Source organism: Anthonomus grandis, chromosome 11, assembly GCF_022605725.1.
Source record: "Anthonomus grandis grandis chromosome 11, icAntGran1.3, whole genome shotgun sequence".
Taxonomy (NCBI): domain Eukaryota; kingdom Metazoa; phylum Arthropoda; class Insecta; order Coleoptera; family Curculionidae; genus Anthonomus; species Anthonomus grandis.
The window spans coordinates 9,817,339-9,830,336 of NC_065556.1; the positions used below are offsets into that span (position 1 = coordinate 9,817,339).

The 12,998-nt window shown below is 34.3% G+C and overlaps 1 protein-coding gene across 4 annotated transcripts in view; it reads right to left on the reverse strand.

Annotated features, from left to right (window-relative positions):
* LOC126741951 (zinc finger protein 675-like) overlaps positions 1-12,998 on the reverse strand; it is a 252,011-nt gene that overhangs the window by 51,749 nt on the left and 187,264 nt on the right. For all 4 annotated transcript variants that reach the window (XM_050448431.1, XM_050448429.1, XM_050448430.1 and 1 more), the window contains one exon: positions 11,430-11,595. In XM_050448431.1, coding sequence (XP_050304388.1) covers positions 11,430-11,595 — 166 coding nt within the window. The remainder of the gene's footprint in view (positions 1-11,429; positions 11,596-12,998) is intronic.

Here is a 12,998-nt window from a genome sequence, read left to right on the forward strand (position 1 = left end):
TTGAACATTATGTTGAAGCTTAAGAACAGATACAGTTTACAGATGTTAGAGATGTATACCCCAAATAGTACCTCCGATTTTGAAGATATCAAACAGATCTGTGCAACACTAGTGAGGATATCTCAAGAGTAAGTTTGACGTTGTTCACAGAAACTAAAGAGGAGCTATACTAGAAAACTACTGTAAAAATGGAAATATATACTGCATGAATTATTTTTTTCGAAAGCCTCTACAAAGTAGATGGACTTGGAGATAGTATCCATGCGTTACAGTTAAGAATAAAACTGATTATATCCTGACGAAGAGAAAGAGCATATATCCGATTTGATACTGGCAGCGACCATCGTATAGTTTGAGCAACAATACAAATAAACACAAGATTTGAAGACAAGAAATAAAATAGTGCAGCAACAAAAATACTCAACAATTGAAGCTTTCAGTCGGAACAAAGCTGCTTTTCAATGTATTTTAAATTCTAAACTAGGTGAACCGCCAACAGCCTAGAATGGACAAACTCTGCAATAACTTCTCAAACAGTATTCAAATTGCAATAAGTATATGCTTTAAACAAAGGGGGAAATGCAAAATCAGCCCACAAACAAAAAATCTAATAAAATCAGATAAGGAAATGGATCGAGAAAACCAAGGATATACGAATCTTAACAAAGAAATAAAGAGAAACTTCCGAAAATATTAAAGAAACCATAACAACAAGTTAAATAAAAATACAATCAAAGATAATGAAAGCTCTGACATCCAAATCAAATAGCCAATAGAAAGTCAAAAATCATTAAAGTAAAAAAACAAAGAGGGTATAATACTTAGTATTATACCGATCGTAGGAAGATGGTGACTGCTGTTCAAGATTTCTACAAAAACCTGTACAGTTCTAAAGTCTAGGACTGTCAATATCAGAAAAAAATAATACAAAATGTAGCATCTGAAGAGGTCCGAGAAATAAATATCGGAAAATTGGGGACAGAACTACATTAATAAGAGACACAAAGACTCCAGGTGCAGATAAAATCACGCTAGAAATTACTAAAATAGGAGGTGAGATGTTAATGAACCATGTAAGATTATTACTTGATAAATGTTTAACAGAAGGAAAAATCCCAACTAAGTGGCAATATTCAAAAGTCATCCTGTTATACAAGAAAGAAGAGACAAAATACAAAATTATAGACTTTATTATATCAGCTTATGATCACACCTAAACTGGTTACAAAAATAATAACCAACCGGTTTATGAACAAGATGGACTCATAGCAACCAAACAAACGGGATTCCGGAAGGTGTTTAGTACTATTGACCACCTACGGACACTTTGTACAATAAGTGGAGTAAGGTAGAGAGACACCACCTCACCAAATATTTTTAACCCTTACCTTGGAGAAAACTTGACTTGCAAGAACACTGGATTAATATTGATGGAGTAAGTCTAAACTATTTACAATTTGCCGACGATATTGTGGTCATTGCCAACAGAGGCGAAGAGCTTAAAAACATGTTTCGGGACCACAAACATGCTCATCGAACATCGCTATAAAACAAAGATCCTAAGTACAGGGTGTCCCAAATTCGAGCCTCACCATTTGGATCTCGTTAACTAAAAGAGATACGAGGTCGGTTAAATCGAGGCAAAGTTGCACAATTTGGTGCTCATTAAAAAGCCCTTTTGAAATTTCAAAAATTCCGAATACTTTCGAAGATATTTGGAAAAAACCGAATATTCGCGATTTCATTTTAATTTTTTTACGACTCAAAACTGCATTCATCTGTCACTATAATTTTATTTAGGAAGTCGGCATATTCATTAACTTTATCTTACAACTAGTTACAAAATTCTAAGCGTCTCTCAGTATCGCCAGGTCTTAGTGTTTGACTAATATGAATTTTATAATGTTTATATTCACGAATATTAAAGTTCTCCAAACTGTCATTCGCGGCAGTGCCACTTCGTTTGAGAAAACTCTAATTGAAGCTCGAGGATTATTATTTGCCTTAAAAATAATTTAAAATTATTTACTTGACTTTCTACTCTACAATGGTTTTAAAACTTCAGTGTCTAAGATAAGTTGTTCCTCTTCGGGATCGACTCGTCCTCCATATTTAATCTTTAGTTTAACAAAACTAAGTTATTATCAATATTAACAAAATAAGTGTAATGCGGCTGCCGTATAAATCCTTATCATGTCGCTTTTTTCTTCAGAAGAAAAAGGCATTTTCGTTAAATATCTATGTGTAGTGAACGAATAGTGAACTGTCAAAATATTTAATGGTTTAAAAGTACACAAATAAACAATAATATTCAGCGTGCACGATGTATCGCTACTTTGATAAATAATTGCTAAAATTTCTACATATTTATCTCAGGGCCTAAGATTTGAAGAACGCTTCTTTAATTATTGTATTATTTATGAACCTTTTTTTCGTGGTTATTGTGAAGAAAAGGTTTTTGAATCCTATTAAAAATATATTTTTTGCCTTTCTCTTTAATACATAAGTCCTTATGGAAATATCCATTAATATAAAATTTTTGAATAAGTGCGACATTACAAAACACCATTTTGTAAAAGAGAGAAAGTAGCAATGAGAATAGGTAATTTATTTTATTATATCTATTCAAATAATCGTAAAAAAATAAAAATGAAATCGCGAATATTCTCTTTTTTTCCAAATATCTTCGCAAGTATTCGGCATTTTTGAATTTTTAAAAGGGCGTTTTAATGAGTACCAAATTACGCAACTTTGCCCTAATTTAACCCACCTCGTATCTCTTCTAGTTTACGAGATCCCAATGTTATTGATCAATCCCTAGTGTCTTAGAATATATTTACCTATGCCACAATATTCATCTTGGCAAGGAAAATCAATCTTCTGAAACCCCGAAGAAGAATAGGCTTCTCGTCGGCAACTTTTAGAAAACTAGGATTTATCGTTAAATTTGTCATCGATTGTCATCTACTTTAAAGATCAAGTATTTTTTTTGTTAGGTTAATATATCCAAATTTACAAAAACTGTACTTTTTTTAGATTAAAGATCGCAACTACGCCCCTAGCGGTCATTTTATAAACTTAAAAATACTCTCTAGATTTTTCTCTCCTAAAAAGGTTTCCGTAAAAAGCACCCTGTATGTTAGAAATGGCTTAGTCGACTTTAACACAATTGTGAACATTCGGACAGAAATGGTAAATTTTCTCAAAAAAATTAAATGCATTGGTATGATTTTTTTCATGAAAAAGTAGTTAAATAATGCCGAAACAGGTTCGCGAAAACCGCATCTCAATATCCTATTCGTAACCTAAAATTTAGGCCGAAGAAAATTTTATACAAAATCCTATAATTTTTTTTGGCCATTATTAGCAGATCATAGAAGGACGCCATGAAAACAAAAGAAAAACAAATATTTAATTAAACCATAAATATACCTCAATTTGTCAATAGTTTCGCTTACTTTTGTATAATTTTTGTTGCAATAATGCGTTTTACAAACGATGAAGATGTGGATTTACTTGCGGTTTATTTTGAATGTCCTCAGAATGCCGCAGTAGCAAAAGCAGTTTACGCGGCTCGATATTCAAGTCGGCTTCCTTGCGATGTGACAGTTTTTTCCCGATTAGTGCCTAAGTAGTGTCTTTTTCGAACAATCCTTAAATGGCAACGTCTCTCTTAACCTTTTGACTAATAAATTGCCGTTGTTGCTGGAAGATGTGCCATCGGAATTGTCGCAAAACATATTTTTGCAGTTAGATGGTTGCCCCGTACATTTTGCGATTGCTATGCGAGATCACATTAATGCAGATTTTTAACAGCGGGATTGGAAGAGAAAGTCTCTTTCCATGGCCTCCACAATCACCAGATTTAAGTTGTCTTGATTTTTATTTATGGCGTCGAATAAAGGACATCGTGTTTCAGGGTCAACCTACGATCAGAGAAGATATGAAAAACCGGATTCGCAATGCAATTCGGAATATACCCAGAGTCGAAATTGAAGCTGCACTTCTATCTACCCATGACTTCAAGAATGTATAAAGCATAATCGTCAACATTTTCAAACATCATCTACGGAGGCATTATAGACCTCTTTCTTTTAAATCGGTCCTTTTCAGGGCCATAAATTAATATAAAAGAAAATTTGAGAAAAATTAATTTAAACATTTGTAAAAAGGTTTCTTTGGCCTAAATTTCAGGTGAGGAATAAGATATCGAGATGCGATTTTTGCAAGCCTATTTGGGCATCATTTATCAACTTTTTCATGAAAAAAAAAATGATACCAATGTATTTAATTTTTTTGAGAAAATTTATAATTTTTGTTGGAATGTTCAAAAAAGTCCTCTGGCGGCGACATGTGAAACTAACAAAACTTCGAATAATAAAACAGTTAAAGCACAAGAATGGTTTTTCTTAAAGAACACGTGTTCACACACTTTACACAGTTTATTTTCAGAGATAAAGCAAAAACTGTCACACAAAAAAGTCTCAGATTGTCCTCCACTTTAAAGATGAAATATTTTTTTGTTAGGTTGATACATATATCGAAATTCACAAAAACATTACTTATTTAGATTCAAGATCGTAATTACGCCCCCTAGTGGTCATTTTAGAAACTTAGGAATATTTTCCAGGCGTTTCTCTTGGCCGTTTTAGTAATAATAATAATTATTAAATATTACCTCAAGCCTTTGCGATGAGACCCGATGAGTACGTTCCGAGATACAGAACCTCGCATTCTTAGTTGCCACCCTGTACACTGCGATCCCAATACAATTTTTGTTGCGCATTTTCAATAACTGGTTCCTCTTATAGTTATAATATAATACCTTGGCTGCTGATAAGAGGTTTAGATTTTTTGTAAGCTCATGATGCAGGATCTTTACAACTAGATCATGCCGTTTTTTATATTATTCATACCATTGGTGTAAAAGTTTGACATCCACCGGTGACAGGCTGAATAGACTTCATTGTCTTACATCCATACCTACATCTATCACTTTGTACCGTCGGGTCACCTACGACAAACTTTAAATAATTTCTTGTTAGTATTAAAGCCTTCAGTTTCGGAGAAAAGTTGTCCCGAAGATAACCAGCAGTTCGACGCCGCTATGTTGACATACTCTTGTTGAACCTCGTTAACTTTTATTTTCCATCTCATCCAAGCTTAAATTTTTTCTTGTTTGGTGCTTTGGTGTATGGGTAGATCCAGCTCCTGTAGTTTAAGTGGTGTTGAGTCATCTGCTTCACATACGACACGATGAATGTATGATGTTTTAGCCTTTTTTAAGAAAAAGGATCGTAAATTATTAATATGCTGAGTCAGCTGCTTTTCTATGCCGGTCATTCCTCTTCCTCCCGTATGTCGAGGTAGCGTAGTTAGTTCTTTCTACGGCACGAGGCGGAGAATGCTTATTAGCATTCGTTAGGAGTGTTCCAGCTTTTCTTTGCAAATTTTTGATGTCCATTTTAGTCCATTCTATAATACCAAAAGAGTAAGTTAATGAACTGACTCCATATGTATTAATAGCTTTAAATAAGTTTCTGCTATTAAGACTTGTATTCGTCGAATACAAGAAGGAGTCGTCGCATTCTTCTAGTGAACTAAGTAGTCAGCTCATTCTTTTTGAGTTCTATGGTCTATTCTTTGCGCCTGCTTCATTCCTAGATATTTGTAGGTGTCTTCTATGATCAGAGAATTAATTATCTGACCGCTTTCTATTTAAAATTCACCCGGTTGTAGTTTATCCTTAATAATGTTCAAAATTCGGCACTTATCCATTCAGGACATTCCTATATGATCAGAGAATTTTTCCACTATTTTAGGCATCTGATCTAGTGGATTTCGTGTTGCCGCAAGAATGTTTAAGTTATCCATATAAAGTAGATGGTTGAGTCTTTTTAGTTCTTTATTATCCTTTTTTGGGCCAAATCCGTACCTATTTGAATTGAATTGGCTAGAGAGTTGGTTCATGGCAGGGCAGAACCAAAATGGACTTAAGGTATCTCTCCGGAATATATCCCTACGAATAGGAATCATGTTAGTTCCAATGCAGTTTCTCTTGTTGTTAAATACCTGATTCCCAATTACGGAGCCGATAATTCGCTATTTTTTACACCTCATGGTACGTCTGGTGCAGGTACGTCCTGTCTGTCGAGCCGCTATGATGCTATTTTGGTTACAATGTCTGAAAATACGTTCTTTAATACAAGATGTAGTTAGTTTATAGAGTTTGGCTAAGCATGTTATTGGCCGATATTTATATATTTTATATATTGGCAGTCCTTGGACAAAAAGAAAGGGGTACCTTCTGTTAAAAAATTGGGCAAATTCTGAGAATTCATAAGCACGTTGTTCAGAAGGTTTGTCAGATCTTGATGTCATGACCACAATTTCGTAATCCAGTAATTTTGGACGTGATCTGGGCCTGGAGCTTTTCTTCCAACTGAAAATGGTAAAAATGTCGTTTGATTATATGGTTGACACTTTGCTCGTTCTTCAGTATGCTATTCAGTGTCCAGGTTGTGTCTAGTGTTAGGTGTTGTTAATCGAGTACTCCAGAACTCCTCGATGTTTTCTTCAGTGGGGTAAATGCTAATGGCAATATTTATTAGAGAAGTGTCGTTCAGCATTCGAAAATTGCTTCTCTGAGCGTTCAAAAGTGAACTATCTTGTTTTTTTTTTATTAGTGGACTTATACCTTTTTAAGCGACCTGAAAAATAGATAACTTCTGTTTAAGAGACACCCTTGTAGAGACATTGTTCTGCAGAGCAGTTTTCGGGGTCCTGCTATTATGTTGTTGAGTTTGAGGCATTATTTCCTCTACTCTTTCTTGTACTATTTTGGTTCTGATACCTCCGATACATTCCTTTAGCCGGCCAATGTCTTTCCTAATATCTTCAATCTTTTTCAGTAGTCTCCTTTCTCATAGCGGTGTCGGTCTTACATTATGCGTAATACTTGGTTATACTTGGTTATTCATAATTTTTACTGCCAAGGTTTTAATAACAGCAGTAGCAGGACAGTAAATTATTAGATGAAGCTGTTCAAGTGCCGTAACTGTAAGAATATAATCAGATGTAAATAAGTTAGCAGCATTAATGAGAATAGCCAATTTACGAGAAAAGTTAACTCTAGGAAGAGCTCATCTTGTTAAATGGTTTGTGCCTTCATACTCTTCTAAACTCTGTTCTAAGTTTATCATGGACTTCATCATTATGTTCAATGTTCTGGTTTTCATTTTGAGTTTCTTGATTTATTGTCACTTTTGGTAATGGTGCTTGGTCTGGTGGGTGTAAGTTTTCTTCCGCTTCTGTTCTCTCTTGGTCGACATTGTCCTGCAAATTGTCCCTTATTTCATTTACGGAAGTTGATCATTGATTTCTGCTGCAATTTCTCTTTTAATTGAATTAATCCGTGTTTTTGGGATCAAGTTATTTCTAAAAATGACGCGTTATTGGTCGGCGACTCTCTGCTCAGTCACTTATTGGATATTTTCTTCAGAATCCGGCATGTCGCTGTTGTCTGTAGCCAATCATCTGTTACCCCAGATTTATTACCTTAAAGAAAATACGCAATATAAATTCGTTTATGGCAGGTGTCCATTTTAAGCGTTCTCTCGGTAACCCTGCTGGAGTGAGCACTGGTTGAGTTTCCTGCGCAACACCTTCAGCAGGTTGGGTCCTTGTTGGAGTTCGATGACCTTGTGCAACTGGAGGTTGTGGTGGAGCTATAGTTTCTTGGTAGTACAGGTAGTGCCCACCTCCTCAGCATCCTGTCACCGACGGTCCACATGCTATCATATTCAGCGCCGGCTTTAGATATGCCCTGGTAGCGTTTCTCCGAGGCTTCGGGTGTTCTCCATTTTCATCGGTGTGTGCCACCGTTTAACCCTGATGGCCCACGTTACTCGTTTAGTCTCGTTTTATGATAGGCAGAGCATACCGAGGGACTATTCTTTGACTCCAGTCCTCTACTACTCTACTATTATTATTGTAATTTTTACATACTATTATTATTATAACCAAATTCCCATCACACCAGTCACCTCTAATAAAGTCATCACAAAGTTCTCATCGGATCATATTACGCCTCTTAAACCCGATAAGAAAGAGCAACCTTACAGACACGCGGTCCAACCAGATGCCTGTTTCCACTGAATCGGCATATTCAAAAAGTATAAAAAGGAGGACAAACTAAGATTTATTCATTTATTAATTATTATTGTTATTATAATTATTATTATTATTATTATTTATTATTATTATGTGTGGATTAATTTCTACCGCTAGTCTGCGGGTACAAACAAGCATTTCTATTTATTCATATCATGTCATTCTTATTGGCGACCACTCAATTTTTAGGATGGAACGTGAAGCCTTACCAATTAAAAAATAACTAAAGCGGAAAATTAAGAGGTGAAGCTCAAAAAATTACCTAGATAAAATCCAGTAGAGACTGTTTCAAAGAGTTATCAATTTGAGGACATCTCTATCTCGCTGAAGTGGCTTACATATATAATATCGATACGTAATTAAACCAATAAATTACTAGTTTGAACAAATTATTTAATGTTCAAACTTAGGGATTTTAAAAATATCTGTGAGGGTATAACATTTTTAATCTTGAATAGTCTATGTAGTTTTAAACTATAATTACATTATTAAAAAAACTGCCTTATAAAAAAACATCAACGCTGTTAGTTTTTAAATTTCTGAGAGTATTTTTGCGGTTATCACTGCCAAAAAGCATAGCTATATATTTCTTTGACATTTTATTTAAGCTAATACGACTATGATTTATCTATAATTTAGATTACTGCGATTAAAATTTATTGACACTATACATTCATTTATCTGCATAAATATCTGCATAATAATATAGGTGATACAAACAATAATTACGACATGTAAAAACCTTATCCTTTTGACAACATTTAGGTAGCAGAATGTTACAGGATTAATTACGCTTTAGACGGGATCTGGAGAATCCTAACTTTTATTTATTTGGTTAAGATATTTAAAAATGACCTTGTTATCAATTTTTCTTTCAAAACTTCATAAGTACGAGACTGCTGACTGAGATTTATGGAATTCGCCAATATTTTTCATTGCACCACTATAGTCGGATTACCGAACAGATGGAGTAAAAGATGTGCGCGAAATATAGGCCCGCCCATCGATGCAACCTTGGCAGATTTAGACGAGGAGAATTATGCCTACTTATTTTAAATTATTTTACCGTACAGCTTTGCTTTGTAAGCAGCTTTTTTTAAAATATAATATGGTCGCCTGTAAAATAAATGGGTCCAAACCGATTTTGAGGTTGTGCCAGGTAATGATATATAATCCCTTTTAAGTATTTTGTTATGCAAAGTTATGTTAATATATTGGGGTTTACCGAAAAGGGCTAGGTAATCCTTTTAAGTAATCGTGCCAGGTCAAACATTTAGGGTGTAATTGGCCAGGGTCATCAGAACCGAGCGCTACCTGAGCGCTGGAAGTTTTGCCTATAATAGTAAGGACCAATAAAAATTGTCATACCTGAGCAACAATCAAGCGCTCAGGGAGCGCTTTTTTCTGATGAACCCGGCCATTATAAAATATAATTTTATGATCATAATCTGGTTTTGAGAATTACTTAAGTAGCTTTTATCTTTTTTTAAATATGTGTTTTAAAATGAAAGAAGGAATAACAAGTTAGGAGCTGCGCTGGTAGGCCTGTGAGATTTAAATTTATAGATTGAATGTAAGTATATATTTGTTCCTTATTTAAAACAAATACTACATTTATTTTAATACATTTTTTACACATTATGTTTATAATTATGTAAAAAATTAAAATTATTTCATCATCTCATCCTGGGATACACTGTATATTAAAAATATTTATTACCTGCTGCTTCTGCTGTAAACTGGACTTTTTGCATTTTGTTGTATGCTGGATGCTCGTTATCACATGTTTTATATATGTTCATAATCACTTCCTTTTCAGCAATGGTCAAATGTTTTCGTACTCTTTTCTTGGGGGGTTACGTGGCGCGTCAGCCATTATTAACAAACAAATTAACAAAAAAATAAACACAATCTCAACTTTTCAATATTGCGAAGATTCAAATATTCGAATAGCAGAAAATTCAACCAAAACGATCTAAAGCCGCTCGACTAATAAAATTAAATAAAACCCTAAGTCATGAACTCTATCGAGGCTCTAGGCCACACCTCCGGCGCAGAACGATCACGTGACCACTCCATCTGTTCGGTAACCCAAGTATATCAATGTTATCACCGCTTTAATTCTTTGTTATCGTTTACAATATGCTGTGCATGGAGAAGATTTCACGGCAATTGAATTGGTCAACCGGTTTACTTAAGCGGACGCCAGTAAGTGGCGCCGCGTGTCGAATATTATCATCTCTCTCCACCAGCACCTTTTTAGTTAAATTCACACCTAAAACGAAAATTTACTAGTGTTTCTTCACTTTCAACCTATAATTTTTTAAAGCAGGATGGTTCTTAGTAGTTCGAGGCCTTTCGAAACTTTGGCTCCTTAAGTATGAAGTTGTAAACCTCCGGCCATGACCATGACTCAGCAGTGGTAAGAATTTCGCCCTGAAGCCAAAAAGCACATAATTTCGCCGCCCTTAGCCCCGTTAACCCACATCATGCCTTAAGCCCCATGTGGTGAGAAATAGTCCATCGCGGGCTATCGCCCCCGAAGGAAGAACATCATGGAACTTGACCCGTTAGTCCACTAGTCTTTTTTTTTCTCTTTTATTGATCTCAACTATATTGCTTTGATTTCTTTGTCTTATGATTTAACATGATTTTATTATTTTATCAACTTCTCATTTAAGCTTTAAAACTTAAATTATATTCATCTTATAATTATGTCAATTAAAACAATTCAATGTTACGCTTTATTATGTAATGCTTCCGAAGTGATCACAGACGAATTCAGGTACCTTTAGGTTATAAACTTCTTTTCTTTATTTTTGTTTACATTTTTAATCCCGTCATGTATATTTACTTTTTTTTGTCTCTGATTAATTAAAATATTAACTTTAATAAACGCCATATTTAAATTGAATTAATGTGTTTTACTACTGAGTGAGTGAGTGTGACTTAGAAAACTAACCATACAGAGAACCCATGAAGCCGGCCTGATAGGTTTTTTTATCATTTAAATTTTACAGGGTTTAAACAAATCTAGGGAGTTGTTCTTGTTGTTTAAAACTTTAAAATCAAGACTGTCGAACAAATTCAACTCCCTAGAAATAGTCCCTGTAAACCGATATTATTTATACCATAACAAGAATAAAATAAAATTGTCTGGTTCAATAGCATTTAGTTTAATTTGATTATAAGAAAAAATTAGAAACGTGATTTTTTAAATAAATAATACATTTTAACAAGTTTTAATAAGATCTCACCTGCACTTGAAGTCGTTTGATTCTGGTGATGCACCAAGTCCTGAATTTCCGAACCAGTTACTGTTGGAGTTGGATTTGTTGAACTACTAGGAGTCTGTGTAAAATTGACTGTGTTACTGTTGGTCGTGCCCGATGTAATAATAGCAGGAGCACTTTCTTGGGAAGACTACAAATAAAGATTTCGTTATAAGATTAAATTTAGTTCAAAAATATATGAAAATATTATTTTTGTTAGGTATTAAGTACTTTGTTAAGTATAGTTTTTTTTCTGATCGGTTTAATATTAACTGTAATTTATGGATAACCACACTCAGGCTTAATGAACCAATCAACTAATGTAGAACCCGACATAGCACTTTTACATGTTATGATCTGGTTTTGTTTAAAATTATTGATTAAAAATATAATAACATCATGTATTAATTTCTTGAGGTATATTATTTTTAATGAAATTGGAAAACACACTTTCATTGACATCATCAGAAACTCAAACCTGACTCGCGTTGACTATCGTTTAATTGTTTTCAACGCAAAAACATAAATATAAATATAAACAATTACTTAAAATATAAATATAAACAATTACAACTGAATTGTCACGAAACACGGTCCGAAACGTTTGAAAGACCCATGGAACAATTTAAAAATGTTTAGAATTTTCTACATTGTTTTTGAAGACCAATAATTTCAAGAGAATACTGATAGTCAAAGGAAGCAAGTATACATATTCTAGAAAATTTTAAAACACAGGGATTTACAATAATAAAACCACAATTGGGGCCCAAATGGGGGCCTCAAATAGATTGAACTATAAAAACTATAGGTGAAAATAGTACACTAAACGTAAGTAGAACCCTAAATAAACTCTCATCAATTAATCAGCTTAAACTACAAAATACGAGCAAAATATTACAGAAACTATGAAAATAATTAACGTATTTACATTGTCATAATACTGCTCCCTTCTCAAGTTGGGTACACACACACTTGGATCAACATCTCCCGGTTCAAAGATGGGGCCACCTGAGTTACGATAAGGCGCTAGCCGGACGATGTTTACAATTTTTATGTTCATTGTCGGACGTCGCTGGATCCGGTGCACCATATCGTTGACTCTGGTGCCCACTTGGAATAGACCTTCCCAATCTTTCTTAAGCTTTGGTGGCTTGCCCTTTGTCCTACATGAATTGTATAACCAGACTCTGTCCCCAGGATTCAAAAATCGGTAGAATTGGCCTTTATGTCATAATGTGATTTCATTCTGCTACTTTTTAAATGAAGTTTATCCCGTGCTTGTTCGTGGACCATTTGCAAATATTCTTTTAGATAGTCGACGCACTCCTCGAGGGATTCAGACTTGTGGGATCTCCCAGTATTATTGTCCAGTATTAGGTCAACGAAGTTCATCACCAACTTTTGCTGAGCTTTTTTCAGTAAAGATTGAAGAACGATATGTCAATAAGACTGATTGTATATAGGTATCCCAGTTGGTTCGTTTAGAATTTACGATAATTCTCAAATAGGTTTCAGATGTGCGGTTAAAACTTTTAAATATTTTATCAGACTAAG